The following is a 19,796-nucleotide window of genomic DNA, read 5'->3' on the forward strand; positions in this document are numbered from 1 at the left end:
TTTTAAATCCAAAAAAAAGTGTTTGGGCTGGCATTTTATCCTTTCGAACATTATACTAAACCTTAATTATTGGTACATACCGTTTTTCGGAACCTTTTTTTCCCAGGTTATAATTGGATATAAGCTTTTGCATACGCTTTTGGAAAATAAGCATTTCCCGTTGGACATAAGCTTTTTGGATTTTAAGCAGCAGCTTATTATTTTTAAAAAGGCAGGTTTCGCTTACAACGATACGCGAAAAATTTTAAAAAAAAATTTAGCAGCCTTTTACGCTTAAGCCGGAAACGAATTTAAAGTTAAAAAAAATAAAAGGGACCGTTGCTTTAAATTAGCCGTCGATACCCCCGTTTTCGAACGGATTAATAAAAAAAGGGAAAATTCCAAAAACAAATTTAAATTTGCTGCTTTTAAACTTTCCCCAAATACGTTGCAAATTACCATTTTAAGTTTTACGTATAGGTAAAGGAAACGCTTGAGCCTGTTTTACCAAATAAATGGAAAAAAATATACATTTACAATTTAAAGCTTAATAACGTTGTATTTCCTTTACTTAGTTTAAACGAAAATTAAAGCTACTTTTTTTTATTTGTTAAAACGTTTGAAAGGAAATTTGCGGAAAATTTGCTTGTGGTTAAAAATTCCGTTACTTTCGGCTTGTAACGCTTGTATTATCCACTTTTTTTATTTATTTATGCAACCTTTTTTTATTTTCAGCAAATTTTTTTTTATTTTTTGTATACCATTTTTTTAAGTTTGGGTTAAAAAGCATACAAGCTTATTAAGGCAATAATATAAGTTAGTAATTTTTTTAGCCCCTTTTTTATTGCTTTTTTTTTGCTTTATGCAGGGTTTTGAACAGCTATTTATGGGCAGCTAGCGAGGAGGATGCAAACGATAAGCAGCAGCTGGTTGCGGGAAGTACGAGATATAAAATAGTTGGAGTTCTGGCTTGGTGTGAGGGCACATTTAAAACTCCAGGGCAATGTTAGGTGGGATAAGTCATTAGCCTACGCACGGGCCTTAAAGCCCACCTTATGCACTCTTCGTAGCACTCGGCCCTCCGGGCCTTAGCCTAGAACAAAACACCGCACTTTTCATCACCAATCACGCGCATTGGTTTTAGAGTGGAGCATGAGGCTCATGCCATTTGCCTTTGCACTATTATGTAAGCACTCTAGTCCCAATGAGGCTTAGGCAGAGCCTGGCGCGTCTTGCAGGCCGACTGCACGCCTGAGAAATCTCAAGACCTCCAACGTTGTGATCGCGCAAAACCCTTCGAGCTGTCAACCACGACGAGGGAACCACCGTTCCCATCAACCGCCATCGCTGTGGACCTCTGCGGTGAATCCTCAGCCCTACGCAGGCCTCACGACGGACTCGACCTTTTGCTTACAAACGCACTCGCCCGGAAACAATCCGAGCCTGGCGTGTCGCCGCGAGCTTTTTGAGCACCAAGCCTGCTTCGGCAGCAACGGGTGGTGAAGTCGGGCTCACGCTCATCGGCGCAAGCCAACATGGCGTTCCCGCCGCCTCCTCCCGGATGGGGCCCTCCGCCGCCGCCTCCTTCCGGCCCTCCACCTCCGCCATCGTCGGCGTTTCCTCCTCCGCCTCCTCCCTCCGCGTCGTCGCTCCCCCCACCCCCATCGATTCCTGCGCCGCCGCCTCCCGGCTACGGATCATCTAGCGACTCACAGGCGGCCAAGTTGGAACAGAAAAAGAAAGAATGGCTCCGCCTGCAGAGGAACCGGTTTGGCGAGAAGCGCAAGGGCGGCTTCGTTGAGACGCAGAAGGCAGACATGCCCCCGGAGCATCTGCGGAAGATCGTCAAGGACATTGGCGACGTTTCACAGAAGAAGTACACCAACGACAAGCGCAGCTACCTGGGCGCACTGAAGTTCATGCCTCATGCCGTCATGAAGCTCCTGGAGAACATGCCCATGCCCTGGGAGTCGGCAAGAGAGGTCAAGGTGCTCTACCATGTCAATGGCTGCCTCACTCTGGTGAACGAAGTGCCGCGCGTCATCGAGCCAGTCTTTCATGCGCAGTGGGCGACCATGTGGATTGTCATGCGTAAAGAGAAGCGCGACCGCAGGCTATTCAAGCGAATGCGCTTCCCTCCGTTCGACGACGAGGAGCCTCCGCTGTCCTGGTCCGAGAACATCGAAGATGTCGAGCCTTTGGAGCCAATCCAGCTAGAGCTAGACGAGGACGAAGACGAGCCCGTCTATGAATGGTTCTACGAGCATCGGCCGCTGTTAGACACACCGCACGTCAACGGGCCGAGCTACAAGACGTGGAACATGACCCTGCGTCAAATGGCGACGCTCTACCGGCTAAGCCTGCCGCTGATTACCGACGTCACGGACCCCAACTACTTCCACCTCTTCGAGAGCAAGGCCTTCTTCACTGCCAAGGCGCTCAATGTCGCACTCCCTGGTGGACCGCGCTTCGAGCCTCTGTACAAGGATATCGACCCCAACGACGAGGAATTTGGCGAGTTCAACGCAATCGATCGCATCATCTTCCGGAATCCCACACGCACCGAAGTTCGAGTTGCCTTCCCTTTTCTGTATAATCAGCTCCCTCGGAGCGTGCAGATATCATGGCACTCGCATCCGCAGGTTGTCTACCAGCGGACACAAGACCCGAGCTTGCCTGCTTTCTACTTCGACAAAAGCCTCAACCCAATCTCGTCGCGCGCTGTGGCCCCCAAGAACCTGGCAGTGAGCCACGAGGACGACGTGTTTGGGCCGGGCAACGACGAGGAGCCCGAGGAGGGTGCATTTGAACTCCCTCCTTCCTGCGAGCCTTTCCTCAACGACAAGGAGCTTTTTACCGAAGATACAGCCGATGCCATTCAACTCTGGTGGGCTCCCTACCCGTTCGATCGCCGATCCGGGCGGATGGTTAGGGCTCAGGATGTGCCCCTTATCAAGCAGTGGTACCTCGAGCACTGCCCTCCTAAGCAGCCCGTCAAGGTCCGCGTGTCGTACCAGAAGCTGCTCAAAAGCTACGTGCTCAACGAGCTGCACAAGAAGAAGCCCAAGACAACTCAGAAGCAGAGCCTGCTCCGAACACTGAAGCAGACCAAATTCTTCCAGCAGACCACCATCGACTGGGTTGAGGCTGGTCTGCAGGTTTGCCGACAGGGCTTCAACATGTTGAATCTCCTGATCCACCGCAAGAACCTGACGTACCTCCACCTTGACTACAACTTCAACCTGAAGCCCGTCAAGACCCTGACGACAAAGGAGCGGAAGAAGTCTCGATTTGGAAACGCGTTCCATCTCATGCGTGAGATTCTGAGGCTTACCAAGCTGATTGTCGACGCCCAGGTGCAGTACCGACTGGGAAACATCGATGCCTTCCAGCTCGCAGACGGTATTCTCTATGCATTCAACCATGTCGGTCAACTCACAGGCATGTACCGGTACAAGTACAAGCTCATGCACCAAATTCGCTCCTGCAAGGACCTCAAGCATCTGATCTACTATCGGTTTAACGCTGGCCCTGTCGGCAAGGGCCCTGGATGCGGTTTCTGGGCGCCCGCCTGGCGAGTCTGGCTGTTCTTCATGCGCGGTATCATCCCTCTTCTGGAGCGATGGCTTGGAAACTTGCTCTCGCGCCAGTTTGAGGGCCGACACAGCAAGGGTGTGGCAAAGACGGTCACCAAGCAGCGGGTCGAGTCTCACTTCGATCTCGAGCTCCGCGCATCAGTCATGGCAGACCTGATGGACATGATGCCCGAGGGCATTAGGCAGAACAAGGTCAACACTGTGCTCCAGCACCTGTCTGAAGCCTGGAGATGCTGGAAGAGCAACATCCCATGGAAGGTGCCCGGCCTGCCTGCCGCCATCGAGAACATCATCCTGCGATACGTCAAGGCCAAGGCCGATTGGTGGATCTCGGTTGCGCACTACAACCGTGAGCGTATCCGGCGTGGTGCCACTGTGGACAAGACGGTTGCAAAGAAGAACGTGGGCCGTCTCACTCGTCTTTGGCTGAAGGCGGAGCAGGAGAGACAGCACAACCATATGAAGGACGGCCCGTACGTGTCTTCTGAGGAGGCTGTCGCGATCTACACCACAACTGTGCACTGGCTTGAATCCCGCAAATTCTCGCCCATCCCATTCCCCAGCGTCTCTTACAAGCACGACACCAAGATCCTTATCCTCGCCCTCGAGCGGCTGCGAGAGTCGTACTCCACCAAGGGTCGTCTGAACCAGAGCCAGCGCGAGGAACTGGCTCTTATTGAGCAGGCTTACGACAGTCCGGGCACCACGCTGGAGCGCATCAAGCGCTTCCTTCTCACGCAGCGGGCGTTCAAGGAAGTCGGCATCGACATGAACGACAACTACAGTACCATTAACCCGGTCTATGACATTGAACCTATCGAGAAGATCTCGGACGCTTACCTCGACCAATACCTCTGGTACCAGGCTGACCAGCGCCACTTGTTCCCGGCATGGATCAAGCCCGCAGACTCCGAGGTGCCGCCCTTGCTGGTGTACAAGTGGGCGCAGGGAATCAACAACCTGGACCAGGTCTGGGAAACCAAGGATGGAGAGTGCAATGTCATGATTGAGACCCAGCTCTCCAAGGTCTACGAGAAGATCGAGCTCACCCTCCTGAACTCGCTGCTGCGACTGATCATGGACCACAACCTGGCGGATTACATCACTGCCAAGAACAACGTCACGCTCACGTACAAAGACATGAACCACGTGAACAGCTACGGCATGATCCGCGGCCTGCAGTTTTCTGCCTTCGTGTTTCAGTACTATGGCCTGATTCTCGACCTGCTCCTTCTGGGGCCGCAGAGGGCTAGCGAGATTGCAGGCCCAGCCCAGTCACCCAACGACTTCTTGCAGTTCCGGGATAGGGACACGGAGTCGAAGCATCCCATTCGGCTCTACACGCGTTACATCGACCGCATCTGGGTCTTCCTCAGATTCACTGCTGAGGAATCCAGGGACCTGATCCAACGGTTCCTCACAGAGCAGCCCGATCCCAATTTCGAGAACGTTATCGGATACAAGAGCAAAAAGTGCTGGCCCAGAGACTCCCGAATGAGACTCATGCGCCACGATGTCAACCTCGGCCGGGCTGTCTTCTGGGATCTGAAGAACCGACTTCCTCGGTCCGTCACCACCATTGAGTGGGAGGACACGTTTGCGAGCGTCTATAGCAGAGACAATCCCAACCTCCTCTATTCCATGTGCGGCTTCGAGGTCAGGATCTTGCCCAAGATTCGGAACCAGAATGACGAGTTCCCCGTCAAGGAGAGTGTCTGGTCGCTAGTCGACAACACGACCAAGGAGAGAACTGCACACGCTTTCCTCCAGGTCACGGAAGAGGATGTCCAGAAGTTCAACAACCGCATCCGACAGATCCTCATGTCTTCGGGATCAACGACCTTCACCAAGATCGCCAACAAGTGGAACACTGCCCTGATCGCCCTGTTCACGTACTACAGGGAAGCGGCTGTGTCGACAGTCAACCTTTTGGATACGATTGTTAAGTGTGAGACCAAGATCCAGACGCGCGTCAAGATTGGACTGAACTCCAAGATGCCTTCGCGTTTCCCTCCGGCCGTTTTCTACACCCCCAAGGAGCTCGGTGGCCTGGGCATGATCTCGGGGTCACACATTCTCATTCCCACCAGCGACAAGAGAATCAGCAAGCAAACAGACATGGGTGGCATCTCGCATTTCCGCGCCGGCATGACCCACGACGAGGAGACATTGATTCCCAACATTTTCCGATACATCACCAGCTGGGAGGCCGAGTTTATTGACTCGCAGCGTGTGTGGACCGAGTACTCCCAGAAGCGCCTCGAGGCAAACCAACAGAACCGGCGTCTGACGCTCGAGGATCTCGAGGACAGCTGGGACAAGGGCCTGCCTCGCATCAATACGCTGTTCCAGAAGGACAGGAGTACGCTGAGCTTCGACAAGGGCTTCCGCGCCCGCTCGGAGTTCAAGATCTACCAACTCATGAGGAACAATCCCTTCTGGTGGACGAGCCAGAGGCACGACGGTAAACTGTGGAACCTCAACGCATACCGTACCGATGTCATCCAGGCGCTCGGTGGTGTGGAGACCATTCTCGAGCACACCCTATTCAAGGCCACGGGTTTCGCATCATGGGAGGGTGAGTGCTATTCTATTCCCTCATATCTTGGCTGCTTTGTTGTTAGAGCGTGCTGTAATCGAAAGGAAATGAGCTAACTGGCCTTTTTGCAGGTCTTTTCTGGGAGCGAGCCTCCGGATTCGAAGAGTCGATGAAATTCAAGAAGCTCACGAATGCCCAGCGGTCTGGTCTCAACCAGATTCCTAATCGTCGCTTCACCCTCTGGTGTATGTTTCCCCTTTTCCACATTTCCACAGCCTCCCTATCACTCTCGTACTGACTAGAAGCCTGATCTACAGGGTCACCTACCATCAACCGAGCCAACGTCTACGTTGGTTTCCAGGTCCAGCTTGATCTTACAGGAATCTTCTTGCACGGAAAGATCCCTACCCTCAAGATCTCACTCATCCAGATCTTCCGAGCCCATCTTTGGCAGAAGATTCATGAGAGTGTCGTGGTATGTATCCGCTACTTGTGGTCTACCCATGATTTGTATGTCGGCCGTCCATGCGTGCTGACCTGTCCACTTCCTAGATGGATCTTTGCCAAGTTTTTGACCAAGAGCTCGAGTCTCTGGGCATCGAGAGCGTGCAGAAGGAAACGATCCACCCCCGAAAGTCGTACAAGATGAACAGCTCATGTGCGGACATCCAACTTTTCGCCACTCACAAGTGGAATGTTACGCGTCCCGCGATGCTCTTCGACACCAAGGACACGCTCGAGCCGACGACGACGAGCAAGTTCTGGATCGATGTCCAGCTCCGGTATGGTGACTACGACTCTCATGACATTGAGCGCTACGTCAGAGCCAAATACCTGGACTACACAACCGACAGCATGAGTTTGTACCCGTCAGCAACGGGCCTGATGATCGGCATCGACCTCGCCTACAACCTCTACAGTGCCTACGGCCAGTACTTCCCTGGTCTGAAGGTGCTGGTGCAGCAAGCCATGGCCAAGATCATGAAGGCGAACCCGGCTCTGTACGTGCTTCGCGAGCGCATCAGGAAAGGTCTGCAGCTGTACGCGTCCGAAAGCAACCAAGAGTTCCTCAACTCGCAGAACTACTCGGAGCTCTTCAGCAACCAGACTCAGCTGTTCATCGACGACACCAACGTTTACCGTGTGACGATCCACAAGACATTCGAGGGCAACTTGACGACGAAGCCCATCAATGGCGCCATCTTCATCTTTAACCCCCGTACCGGGCAGCTGTTCCTCAAGATCATTCACACGAGCGTCTGGGCCGGACAGAAGCGTCTAGGGCAGCTGGCCAAGTGGAAGACGGCCGAAGAAGTTGCAGCGCTCATTCGGTCGTTACCCGTGGAGGAACAGCCCAAACAGCTCATTGTCACGAGAAAGGGTCTGCTGGATCCGCTCGAGGTCAACCTGCTTGACTTCCCCAACATCTCGATCCGGGCTTCGGAGCTACAGCTGCCGTTCCAGGCGGCCATGAAGGTGGAGAAGCTCGGAGACATGATTCTGCGGGCAACAGAGCCGCAAATGGTGCTCTTCAACCTGTACGACGAATGGCTGAAGAGCATATCGTCGTACACGGCCTTCTCGCGTCTGGTGCTGATCCTGCGGTCGCTACATGTAAACCAGGACAAGACCAAGCTCGTTCTGAGGCCGGACAAGACGGTCATCACGCAGGACCACCATATCTGGCCGTCCTTCACCGACGAGGAGTGGATCAAGGTAGAGACGCAACTCCGTGACCTGATCCTCAACGACTATGGAAAGAAGAACAACGTCAATGTGTCGAGTCTTACCAGCTCTGAAGTGCGGGATATCATTCTGGGCATGGAGATTTCGGCACCTTCGATGCAGCGGCAGCAGGCGGCAGAGCTGGAGAAGCAGCAGCAGGAGCAGCAACAGCTCACAGCGGTGACGACCAAGACGCAGAATGTGCACGGCGAAGAAATCATCGTGACGACGACATCTCAGTTCGAACAGCAAACATTTGCGTCAAGGACCGAGTGGCGCACGCGCGCCATCGCGACGTCCAACCTGCGCACGAGGTCGAACAACATCTACGTGTCGTCGACGGACGGCAGTCTGGACAACACCACGTACGTGATGCCCAACAACATCCTCAAGAAGTTCATCACTATCGCGGACCTGCGGGTTCAGGTTGCCGGGTATCTTTACGGGTCGTCGCCGCCGGACAATGACCAGGTCAAGGAGATCAAGTGCATCGTGCTCGTGCCGCAGATCGGCGGCCTCCGCAACGTGCAGCTCGCGCAGCAGCTGCCGCAGCACGAGAGCCTCCGGAGCCTGGAGCCCCTGGGCGTGATTCACACCATGTCTGGCAGCGAGCTTCCGTACATGTCGGCCGTGGACGTGACGGAGCACGCCAAGCTTCGAGACTCGCATGTGTCGTGGAGGGATGCGGATCGAGAAACGTTGACGGTAACGGTCGCTTTCACGCCGGGCAGCGTCTCGCTGTCGGCCTGGGCGCTGACGCCTCAGGGTTACAAGTGGGGAGTGGACAATCGCGATATCCAGAGCGACCAGCCGCAGGGATTCACAACCACCATGGGCGAGAAGCGGAAGCTCCTCCTCAGCCCTAGATACAAGGGCTTCTTCCTGGTGCCGGAGAGCGGGCTCTGGAATTATAGCTTCATCGGGCCGGCGTTCGACGGGGTTGTGAAGAAGCCGGTGCACGTCAAGCTCGACACGCCGGCGCCATTCTACAGCGATGCCCACCGGCCGCTCCATTTCCAGAACTTTGCTGAGCTGGAGGACATTTGGGTGGACAGAAACGACAACTTTGCGTAAAGAGGGGTCTATTTTGTACCAAGTATTTCGATGTATATCCCCTCGGCATTCTCTTTGCTCTCTGCTACACGCACTCTCTCTACGCCTATCGGATATGTCTTTTCTGGTTTTTTTCCTACTCTTTTAATTCTCTTTTTTTTTTTCGGCAATGGTCGATGTTCGAGGCCAAGTAGAAATTCTAGACAGCAGGGGGTTGCAAATGGAGCGAGACGGAAGCCGGCAAAAGCCGCCGGGTTGTGAGGCTTGACGTTGAGATGGTTTGATCTACCTTTCCGAGATTTTTAAGTTGCCATGGTGGTTTGATGGATGTTGACAAGTTGTGATGCCAAGGTGTGTGCCACGTCTGGGAGAAGCGAAAGCAAGCTGCATAATTCCCGGCACGGAAAACTTAGCGGGCCCGGCGGGATGTGTTGGTGCTGGCGGTGGCCTGCGCAAGGGGGAGACAGGCGAGGAAGTCTGTGTCATGAGAAGGGATGGATGTGGAAGTCTTCGATAATCCACATGCCCATCACTCACGAGGCAAGCGGTCCGACAAACAGGCCTACCTAAGCGCCAAAGAGTTTTTTCTTTCTTTTTTTTTTTCTCGATTTGATTCTACAGGGGAACAAACATTCACCTGCCTTGCTGGCTGGAACCGAATGCTTCACAATGGGAAAGGCGAGGGAGGAAACGCCAGTGGACGCCGGCTCCGCATGATCTTTCCATGGTAGAGATTGGCAAATCTGCGCACGAGCTGCATGCATGCGGCCTCGGGTACCGTAGCGTATGCAGAAGGGATGCGATGGGAGCGAAGGTGGGCGTGCATGCATGACAGGCATCAACGGCAGAGCAGCCGGAAAGAGGAAGGAAGATGGGAAAGGGGTGGTGGGTAGGTACCACCGGGGTGGCTGCCCAGTCGCGTGTAAAGGACGGATATGGTTATTGCTGGGTGTGTGGTGTAGGTATTGTTTATGAGGGAGGAGACGATGGGTGAACCCGTTTCGGCCTTGCCGAGGACGGCTTTGCTCGCTCGACCTAACACAAGAACCCGCAGGCCGGGCCCGCTGGGAGCCAACACCTCGGGGAAGACCAAAAATAAAAAGCTCCAGCTGTCTCGATGTGGTAAAGGCCGGATGCGTTCCGAGGGAGGAAGGGGGATACGACACGACACGACACGACAGCCAATGGTGATGACGGAAGGATCCCATCCCCTTGCGGCTTTGTTGATTAACAATTCATGACATGCGGCGGCCGGGCCACCACAGTCATGAATGGGGAAAAGGGCCCGCGGGCGGGTGTGAGATTGCGCGTGTCAATGCATTAATGCGCACACAAGACACTTTTTCGACGACGACGACGAGATTTTGTCGTGTTTTGTTTGTTGGGACCGACCTGGGCAACCTAGGTACCCAGGGCGGAGACCTAGGTACCCAGGGCGGAGGCTGAAGTGGGGGGGAAGGACTGGGGCCTTCGCACGGGCTGCCAGCTGAGGGCTTCAGCTTGGCTCCCCTGTCCGGGCTGAGTGGTGGGTACAATACTGTCGAGGGATTTTTCTTGCTCGCTCCTCTCCCCTCCTCCTGGCTGGCGGTGGTGTCGAAAACGGCAGCCGGGGCCGGCCTTCTTTGGGAGAGGGGGGAGCCACCACCCCGTCACGGTGCCGAGCCAGTCGGGTCTGGGTGGTATGATGGGCGGGCGGAACCAGGTAGGTGGCCCACTGGCATTGCCAGTCCCTCCTTGTTTTCTCTATCGGCTGTGGAGAGGGCATCGCGGCACCACCGCCTCGACGTTGCAGCCCACGGCCGCCGTCGACATGCGATGGGGAAAACGGCATCTCGGTAGGCCTTCCATTCTTTCTTCCTTCCCTGCCTAGGGGTTGACTACCGGGGCCCGAAATATGGCTTGTCGTATGATGATGGAGATGGAGGTGGCTAAGGGGACATGCGGCGCCTTGACGACGGGCAGGCTCTGGTGGTCCCAATCCCACGGAACCGCTTTGCCCCATTTCCGACCCCAGGCTTCCTTCGGGGCTTTTTTGAGTTCCCAGGGGTTAGGTTAGGGGACAGGGGAGGTGTGATGAGGGAGGTTGTGGAAGGAAGGAGGAGAAGACGAGAGACAAGAAGAAAAAAATCCTGCCACCCTCCCTCCCCTCCCCTCCCCTCCCCTCCCGTCCCCTCCAACCCCACCCCTGGCGGCAAGCGAGAAGCGAACGAAGGCTGTTACGAAGGGAAAGAGTAATGTGGCTCGGTCGGCTCGTCGGCTAGATTTCTGTGGTAGATCCCGTGGCTAGCGAGCGACGTTTGTGTGACGAGAATCGCGTTGTTGAGCAGTGGAGATCCTGGTCTGTCTGTTCTTTTCTTTTTTCACGACCAATGCATGTGTAAGGCATTAGGAATGGGTTTTCTCCCTTTTTCTTTCTCTTTCCTTCGTTTGTGCAGGGTGAGGCAAGGCGAGTGTGAGATCACCTCTCTCCAGACTGCGTCACCGGCTTCCTTCGTCCGCCCTGCATCGCCGCCCCATCAAAGTCCCCCCTCCCGACCCATGGAAGAAAGTAGTTTGGACGAGCTGCGGCGGACGGCTAATCAAATGCAACGATATGGCGTTTGGCCAAACGGGGATCCGAGATCAAACCACCTGCCAAACAGTTTCGACAAGCTTGGAAAAGGTGACATTGGGGCTCAACTTTGCTCCTGTTTCTCTGCATTCGGGGCGATGCCCCGAGCGCTCCTGCTGCACGAAAGGAGCCCGGACAAGACAAGGAGGTGGCGGGACGGTTTCTCGAAGCCTTCTGTGGTATTTAGAATGGGTCGGGTGTTAGGGTTAGGGGAGAGGGGAGGGGAGGGAAGGGGAGGGGGCGTGCGCGGGCTTCTGTCGACAGACACCCGGTTTCAAGCCTCGTCGCTCCATCCCCACCGAGGTACCAATATACTGCGTTGCAATTAATGCACATTTGGCAGAAAGCCACACACGCAAGACACTGGTCTTTGGTGGCCCATGGCGAGATGGCTGCACGCCTCGCAAGAGAGAGCCCACGAGACCCAGTCCGCCTTGGTACGTGGTACTCGCTCTGGGGGCATTGAAGCTCCATGGAGATTCCCAAGGAAGGGGATTCCCAAGGATCTACAGGTAGTCTACAGGTGAGTGGTGCTGGAGAGTGGTGGTGCTGGAGGTGTGAGCCTTTGAGTGTGTGGGTACGCCTGAGGCGGCCAAGAACCCTCGAGGCAAAAGACCCAGATTCTCCAATCAGAGAGCTGTCCTGGAATGAGGCTGAAAGAAAGTTTAAGATTCGCTATTCCTACCTCATTCGTTGGCCAATTCTTGTTTCCCGCCCTTCTTTTTCGATTGTTGACGAAGGACTGGACCGCGGCCGAAGCGGGGGTGATGGAGGGACTGTGGTGGCACTGGTGGGTGTTGTCGACACCACCCCTGCGCGCGATGAGGGTCCCCCGCGCCCACCTAAATGGGGCTTTTCTGTTTGATCACTGGCAGTGGTTGTAGCAGGCCCGTGTCGGAACCTTCGGCCGCTAGGGCCCCCGTGGGTCCTGGGGGTCAAATTGGGGCAAAGGACGTCCCCTTGCTAGTCAAATCGCGCCATCCGCAAGAGCCAAACGACGATAGCAAACCCACCACCCGTCCATTCCAAATAGCAAAAAAAAAAAAACCCCCCCAAAAAACCCCACCGGGGCCTGAAATCCACACCGCGGCTCTTTCGCACTGCCCAAGGGAGATCGACACCCCCTCGTCGTCGATACCTGTCGGGCGTGGTGGTGCGTACCCAGCCTGCCAGCCTGCACGCCCTCTCTGGGGCCCGTGCCACCCAACCAACGTTCGTTGGGGCGACGGCGATCTGGGGCGGTGCCCGTCTTTTCCTTTGTCTTTTTTTCCTGTCCTTCGTCGGCAACAGCAACGCATCAGACGGACGCCATCACACGAGGTGCCTTCCCGAACCAGGTGGCCCTAGATCGGATCTAGCAACCGTTGGGGGTCTGGTGTGACAGACACATTTCAGATGGCACCGCGAACCGGCGGGCGCAGCGTCTTCGCGTGGTGCCATCTCGAACGCGGGCAGACGTGATCCGGGCACGCGAGAGATTAGCTTTGCAAGCCCAGGTCTTTGTTGTCGATGCCTGTCTACCTACCTACCTGGTAGTTACCTACATAGGTAGCGAGCAAAGGAGGAGATCTGTGTGATCGGGTAGCACGTAACGTGACCCGACGTGACGTGACGTTTTCGTGCTAGGTAGTACCTACCTGTCTTCGGTGTCTACCTGCCCATCGACAAGTCTGGTCCGAGATTGGGTTGTTTGGATCCTCCCGCCGTCCCCAACATCGGTAGAAACCCTCCGCCACCGGCGCGACCTGACCGTATTATTGCCGGGCCGCTATAGTACATAGCTACCTCGCCTATAGAGCGGGCAGTACCTGTTGTAATGTTTCCTCGCCGAAATCCACTCCACGGGCCCTGGCTGGCGGAGAGCAAAATTGCACAACCCAGAATAAGAAAGAAAAAGGCCCTCTTGCGAAATGAGGGTCTCGGGTCTTTTCTGGACAGGGCTGCAGAGCAACCCGATTGGTACGTCACAGGCGCTACCCCAACTTCGTGCCTAGCTCCGCAAGGCCCAAGTGTTCCCCCCATGCCACCGCGTCGAAGCAATTTCCAGTCTTCTAGAAAGAGGCAGGGGGGGGGGGAGGAGCGCCCTCCAGCAAAACGGCAGGCGCGCGGGACCCAACCGAGAGCTTCGCTTGAGGCATAATTCATCATCTTATTGCCAGGCCCCATGAAACCGTTTCCGTCATGCGAATCCCTGAACCCTCATCCAACTCTGTTCATGCTCCAGCGGGCAGCCCACCCAAAGCCCTCTTCAAGTCTACCCGATACCTCTTTTGCGCGTCTTGGTCCCCATTAGCCAATCTGCCATCGCGCGCCCCCCTTTTTTTTCTTCTGCTTTTTGCTGCAATGTTGGGCTCGCCGATGGCAGGGGATCCATTGCGCCCATCGAACAATCTCCTCATCTGCCATTCCGCAGAGAATGGGAGAGAAGGGCGCATCTTTGCCTGGTCGCACCACTTTTTCTTTTTTTTTCTTTCTTTTTTTTTAGACGCGCATCACGCGACCGAGAGCCAGAGTCGAGCCGTTGTGGATGGCCGTGCACTAACACTAGAGCACCATGTACCGAGACCTGCAGTGACCTGCTGCCGGAAGTAGATGTCTGGTACCTCATACCCACCCGCCTAGGCATGCGGGCGGCGCTGACTGGCCCTTGGCGGCAGAGACAATCGCTGATGGGGCTTGCCGTGCTGACTGGTGGCTCTCCAGCAGTTGGGAGGTTGCGCATCAGGGCCTCCCAGGTCCAGGCCCTAGCGGGTTGCTAGCGCTGCCGGCATCAGCCTGCCACGGCGTGTGTGCAGGCTGGCCGCGAGCTTCCCGGCAACCTCCAAGCCAGAGCCTCATCTTTCTCCCTCCCCTCCCCCTTCTTCCTCTTGCGTATAGGAATCGAGGGTGGGCCAAGATCGACGGGCTGCGAGGCCCTGCTGCGAGGCGACTCGGGTACTTTCTTCCCCAGTGACCAGTCGTATCTGGCCTGCCGGGCCTGTGCTGGCCTTTTGCTCCGACGTGTCCGTCGACGGAGCCTGTGCCCACTCCCCCCCGGCTCGGTCAAGACCGAACCGGGCACTGCCTGACGCCATCACCACTATTTTAGCGATATGATTACCGTCTTGGTCGACATGCCCGGCTTTATACCCTCCCATCCTTCGCCAATCTGTACTAGGGCGGCAGACGCAATTCTCTGGGCTGCCTGCGCTCCAAACAGACGAACCACCATCGCGTCTTCTGCATCGCGTACCCGCCCGCGTGCGATCTCCGTTGCGCCGCTGATATAGCCCCTCCCCGGTCTGATATACCCCCCATACAACCATGATGCCAGATGGCCTACGCCCACAGGGTACCTCACCGCACTGCTTACGTCGGTACTTTCAAACATGCCGAGCGGTACCTCCTCGAGTCGGTACTGCCAAACCGCCCGCCTCTTCTGCCCGCCTCTTTCCCCATCGCTTCAACCCCTCGTCCAGCCCAGCCAGCTGCCGGAAGTTCGCAGGAGTCACAGGCACCACTACCCACTACCTAGCACTACCCCTGGCACGCGCGCCGCATCCACCCCCAGCCAGCCCTCGACCTCCATAGCTGCCGCTTGTTAACTGCTGACGCCAGGCGGTGTCTGGGGGGGTAAGTGTGGCTGGACAGAGAAGGACATTTGCCTGCCCACTCGCTGCTACCTACTGGACTGCCATTGCCCCATCCCGTCACCTGCCGGTGCTCTCCCCTGAGCCCAGTGGCTGGCCAGCGCAGCGCCATGGGCAGCTTCATAGTCGGACGCTACCACCTAGAACCCCTCCTCTTGACTCTTTGAGGGTCGTGGTGGTGACCGTGGTCCACCACCCCCATGGGCTCCATTATTCTTCGGTTGTTCTCTCGGGCGGCTGTTTCAGCATAAAAATTCTCCATTCGGCCTTGATGTTTCCAGGCGTTTTCCACTCCTGGCCCTCTGCTGGCTATTTCGGCAGCACCTAAATTGTTCTTGGTTCCCAACACACCCTCCCCTGGTCGACCCCCCCCTGCCCGGGCAGTTACTCTAAACACTCCCCCACCCGTCTCCTCGCCGTACACCCGCATCCTCTGCCAAAGAGGTGACCAGGGTGTGCTCTCGTCTTGTTTCTATTACGGTTCGCAGAGGCCAGGCATAAGATTTTCAAATTATGCCACCGTCATAGCTGCCCACCCGCTCGGGAACAGGACCTGTCTCGCACACGGCGACTCGCATTGTACGCTTTAACTCTTTCCATGAAAGGAGAACGGAGCGAAAGGTACACCGGTTCTACCCACGCCCCCTGTCTCTTTGCTGTCCTCTCTACCAGGGAGATCAGACGATATAATGCAACCCTTGCCCCCCTCTTCCTTGCCGTAAGCCTCCCCTCATGTCCCGCCACTGCCTGGTTCAAGCCGAAGGAGTACCTCGCTAGCAACAAGACGAATAAGAAGAACGAAGCCGCAGAGAAAGAGGAGAAAAGCAACCGAGTTCAGGTAAAGGAGGATACCCAGATCTCGGGGGTCGCATGCGGAACGGCCAAGACAGCGAACGGGGATCCATCCGTCGTCAGTCAACCGGGACCTTTTTCGGATTCGATGATGCTCTGTTAAAAGGGCCGACCCTGCTCGTCATCCAAGCTCGTTTTTTTTTTTGGGGGTTTTTTTTTCACTTAACAGCCCTCTTTTCCCGGACCAACATCTCAACCCAGAACCAAACAACCAAACCAACCAACCAGCCGACCAACCAACCAAACCAGCAGCATCGAGAGAGACAAATCAGGGACAGCATACCCGCAGCCGCGATCACAACACATATGTACTTTCCCCAAGGTTGCGCAGTAACAGCAGCAGTAGCAGCACCATTACCACGCCATCGTCGAGTCCGCAGCAGGCCAGCAACACCCGAGGGCCTCATCGACCCCTCGCGGCCTGACAGGTCTCCCTCAGTTAATCCCTCGGCAGCCCTCCGGGGCCCAGCATTATCATTCTTTCCATCCAGAACCCGGCGACCAGCCAGAGCGGTCCGCTCTGGCGGAACCCATGCGTCGGCACGCTGGCGGGCAACTACAGGGTCCCGCAGGACTATAATGTCGAGTACTCACCACAGGAGCCGCATCCGGCCGAGCAGAGCCAGTCCACACACGCCTACGACACGCACCATCGAGGGTCCCTCGGGGGCCCGTCATCGCTGCATGACCCCCCGGACCACCACTCTCACCACTCTCACTCTCACACGAGCCACCATGGCCTGTCGCAGCACCACCCGTCCGCCCACCACCACCAGGTCCTGATGGATCCGGGCCAGCTGGGCGGACACGCGGCGCCCCGGCACCTGGGCCATCCCGGGCCGTCGCACTATGCACCTGGACCGTCGCCTCACTCGGTCGTTGCGCCGCTGTATCCGTCCATGGTCCCCACGCCCGGCAGCACGTCGGTCAAGCGCCGGCGGCCCAGCGACCTCGATCTAGCGATCCCTGGCATCCCCGACCTCGAGCACAGCGAGCTGGAGTCGATGCAGCAGTCCCAGATGGGAGGCGCGTACGGGCAGGCTGGCGGCACAGTCTCGACCCACCACCACCACCGCATGCCCGACGCCGCTCCCCCGGCAAAGATGATGCGGCGCGACTCCCAGGGGGGTGGCGGGGGAGCGCCAAGCGTGGTCGGGCAGGCCGGCATGCCGCCTCCTGCGCCGAGGCCGCGAGGGCCCAAGCTCAAGTTCACGCCCGAGGACGACCAGCTCCTGATAGACCTCAAGGAGAACAAGAGCCTCACCTGGAAGCAAATCGCTGATTTCTTCCCCGGGAGGTCCAGCGGCACGCTCCAGGTCCGGTACTGCACCAAGCTAAAGGCCAAAACGACGCAGTGGACAGACGAGACGGTAAGAGAAAACAAGCAACTCCCTTGCCCCTTGCCCCTTGCCCCTTGCCCCTTGCCCCCTATGGAAACATGTTCCTTTGCTTGCGGTCCACGGGCGCTGACGCGACAATGGGCGACTCTAGGACCAAAAGCTTCGGACGGCTCTGCAAGACTATGAGAGGGAAAAGTGGCGGATTGTGGCCAGCAAGGTGGGAACGGGATTCACGCCGATAGCTTGCCAAGAAAGAGCTGCACAAATTCTTGGCACTCCCTTATAGCAATCAATGTCCTCGCCAGGAGCTTCGGTTCCTGGGTCTGGGGACACCACCGCACACTACACGCACCAGGCTCCCGACGCCGGTGCGAGCCACCACCTCTATGGTGGCCACTAAGGGCTTCGTTCGAACGCCCGCCATGACTTGGAGCAACAGCGGCCAGGCCCAATGCGCGACTCCGGCGCGCGTGTGAATAATCTCTCTGCCGACGAGACCCACGACAGTCCACCAAGGGCTTGGTCAAAGCACCAAAGCCCCCTCCAACCTCCCAAGGAATCCGCAAATATCACCCTAGTGGACGGAACGGGGCTATCGGATAGGCATAACAGCAGCGCCCAGCACGACTCTGGGGTGCAACGCTACGGCCCGTAAGCAAATGGGCAGCTGAGGCAGCTGGCACTTTGGCTGCCTCGGACTTTTGTCCCATCTTTGCTTTTTTCGAACCCTTTTTCTTCTGTCCACACCTCGGGGGTTTCTTCTTTCCCTCCCCCTTCTTCTTTCTTCTTTTACTCCCAATTTTGGATTTCCTTTTTGTCACGTTGCATGCGCCCCCTTTCTCTTTCCTTTTTTTCTACCACCACCTTGCTTTCGGGTCCGAAGATCTCTTAGCATTATTGCTGCGCCGGGGCGGAAACTCTCTCTTCTCCCTTGTTGGCGCGACTTGGTTAAGCTCGACTCTACGCGGGCGGGATAATTATCGAGATACCCCCCGACCCGTTGGTGTTGACGCTACCGGTCGCGTTCCGACTCTCCATATTGCTCAGAAGACTTTTTTTTCTCTTCCTTTTTTTCTGTTATAAACCCTGGATGACATAGACATTTCATTACGTATCGCATCGTGGGAAGGGACGGGCTCGGGCCGAGGCTGGTGCAGGACTCCCTGCCGCCAGACTGAGGAAGGGTGGGTGTGGAGTTGAGTAGTTTGTCTTTTCTTTGGCTTGGAGTCAATGATGATTATGGTCTCGTACCGCTTCGGAGGAGTCTATGGGCACCCATCTTCTCGAGCTGCTTCCCCATGGCCTAGTCAGCCGGAGGGTGGATCCGGAGGGGGGGCGTCCAAGAGACAAGGCAGGCATACTCGGAAGCTAGAGGGCATCTCTCTGGCTGGTTTAGGTGACATGAGGATAAATGATGCATTACAGGAAACATACGAATACCCCCACGCGCGAGTTTTCAGTTCTTGGCGAGACCATATTCTAAACACATTTTTTCTTTTTCTTTTTTTTCCATGTTTCTCCATCTCATTGTCTTGGTGTTTGCTCTTTTCTCCTCCATCGCTAGCCACGCAGGACCCCTGCCTGGCTCAGGACACACATAGCCGACAATACCCCACCCAACCCTCCTATTATATCTGATAGTGTGATATCACTCAGCCTTTTTTGGATTCTTTTGCCTTCTTTGCCATTCCAATACCACTCGGGCATTAACGTGTGGAAAAGAGGTGGCGCGGCAGCAGCACGGCGGTGGAGAAGAGGTCGATCAGTGCGCGACTCTAGCCTCGCAATGTCTCCTCCATCCTCGCGCTGCACCACGGCCAGCCGGCCCCGGCCGGGATGCTACCCTCGTGTGGGATTGATGAACGTGAGGTGAAGATTTTTTTTGTCTGTCTGCATGAAAACCGATCAAGGGGGGAGAAAGCAGTGAAGGAAGAGCCAGTCAGTGGGTGACAAAGGCAAACGCTTCTCCGGACTTGCCTGCCTTCCACCTGGCCCAAACCAGCCATCCCAGCACTGGAGAGTAAGCGAGGCGCTCATCAATCGGTTCATGTGCGGGTGGACAGCTGGGTGGGTGGGAGATGCTTGTCTACGCCTCGCTGTTTTCTCTTGCTTTTTTTTTTTTTTTTTTTCTCTCTCCTTTGTTCACTCACTCCCTTACCGCCACTGTTACTCACACTAGAACTCCCTCTCCATCTCCAGCCGTCGCTGCCGTCCGTCCCACCAGAGCGATGTCGGGCGAGGGCAGGCGAGAGGGCATCCATCATTGGGGCGCCAAGCAGTCGCGAATCCCGGGGCTTTCCCTGCAAGGTTACCTCGGGGCTGTCTCTCGGCGAAGGGGCCCATTTTAAGCATCGACAGGTCATATTGACGGCAGAAAGGAGCAACTGCAGGCGGGAGCAATTTTGATTGCTGTCCTTTGTGTTCTCCAGCAGCGTCAAGACCCAGTGGTGCCTGTCTCTCTCTCTCTCTCTC

The 19,796-nt window shown here is 56.0% G+C and overlaps 4 protein-coding genes across 4 annotated transcripts; all 4 read left to right on the forward strand.

Moving 5' to 3' along the window:
• Positions 1–1,254: 1,254 nt before the first annotated feature.
• Positions 1,255–9,242, forward strand: GGTG_01114 (pre-mRNA-processing-splicing factor 8). Its single transcript, XM_009218874.1, has 4 exons — positions 1,255–6,153; positions 6,246–6,359; positions 6,432–6,589; positions 6,667–9,242. Exons 1-4 carry the CDS (start codon positions 1,515–1,517, stop codon positions 8,911–8,913), a joined length of 7,158 nt encoding a protein of 2,385 aa, XP_009217138.1. The 5' UTR covers positions 1,255–1,514; the 3' UTR covers positions 8,914–9,242.
• A 2,455-nt stretch (positions 9,243–11,697) lies between these two features.
• Positions 11,698–12,368, forward strand: GGTG_01115 (hypothetical protein; the record flags this gene model as incomplete). The annotated part of the gene is made up of 2 exons (XM_009218875.1): positions 11,698–11,940; positions 12,027–12,368. Exons 1-2 carry the CDS (start codon positions 11,884–11,886, stop codon positions 12,366–12,368), a joined length of 399 nt encoding a protein of 132 aa, XP_009217139.1. The 5' UTR covers positions 11,698–11,883.
• A 2,338-nt stretch (positions 12,369–14,706) lies between these two features.
• Positions 14,707–15,017, forward strand: GGTG_01116 (hypothetical protein; the record flags this gene model as incomplete). Its single annotated transcript, XM_009218876.1, has 1 exon — positions 14,707–15,017. The coding sequence occupies exon 1, from the start codon at positions 14,817–14,819 to the stop codon at positions 15,015–15,017; it is 201 nt and encodes a 66-aa protein (XP_009217140.1). The 5' UTR covers positions 14,707–14,816.
• A 624-nt stretch (positions 15,018–15,641) lies between these two features.
• On the forward strand, positions 15,642–18,822 carry GGTG_01117 (MYB DNA-binding domain-containing protein). Its single transcript, XM_009218877.1, has 3 exons — positions 15,642–15,850; positions 16,439–17,354; positions 17,476–18,822. Exons 1-3 carry the CDS (start codon positions 15,822–15,824, stop codon positions 17,608–17,610), a joined length of 1,080 nt encoding a protein of 359 aa, XP_009217141.1. The 5' UTR covers positions 15,642–15,821; the 3' UTR covers positions 17,611–18,822.
• The last annotated feature ends 974 nt before the right edge of the window (positions 18,823–19,796 follow it).

The sequence above is a fragment of the Gaeumannomyces tritici genome (genome assembly GCF_000145635.1).
Source record: "Gaeumannomyces tritici R3-111a-1 unplaced genomic scaffold supercont2.1, whole genome shotgun sequence".
NCBI classification, from domain to species: Eukaryota; Fungi; Ascomycota; class Sordariomycetes; order Magnaporthales; family Magnaporthaceae; genus Gaeumannomyces; species Gaeumannomyces tritici.

Bases quoted from the DNA above. Each gene is read 5' to 3' on its own strand.
- GGTG_01114 (XM_009218874.1), top strand. From the start codon at position 1,515: ATGGCGTTCCCGCCGCCTCCTCCCGGATGGGGCCCTCCGCCGCCGCCT. The intron at 6,154-6,245 runs GTGAGTGCTATT...GCCTTTTTGCAG, and splicing joins GGGTTTCGCATCATGGGAGG to GTCTTTTCTGGGAGCGAGCC. The intron at 6,590-6,666 runs GTATGTATCCGC...TCCACTTCCTAG, and splicing joins AGATTCATGAGAGTGTCGTG to ATGGATCTTTGCCAAGTTTT.
- GGTG_01117 (XM_009218877.1), top strand. From the start codon at position 15,822: ATGCAACCCTTGCCCCCCTCTTCCTTGCC. The intron at 15,851-16,438 runs GTAAGCCTCCCC...ATCCCTCGGCAG, and splicing joins TTGCCCCCCTCTTCCTTGCC to CCCTCCGGGGCCCAGCATTA. The intron at 17,355-17,475 runs GTAAGAGAAAAC...GGGCGACTCTAG, and splicing joins CGCAGTGGACAGACGAGACG to GACCAAAAGCTTCGGACGGC.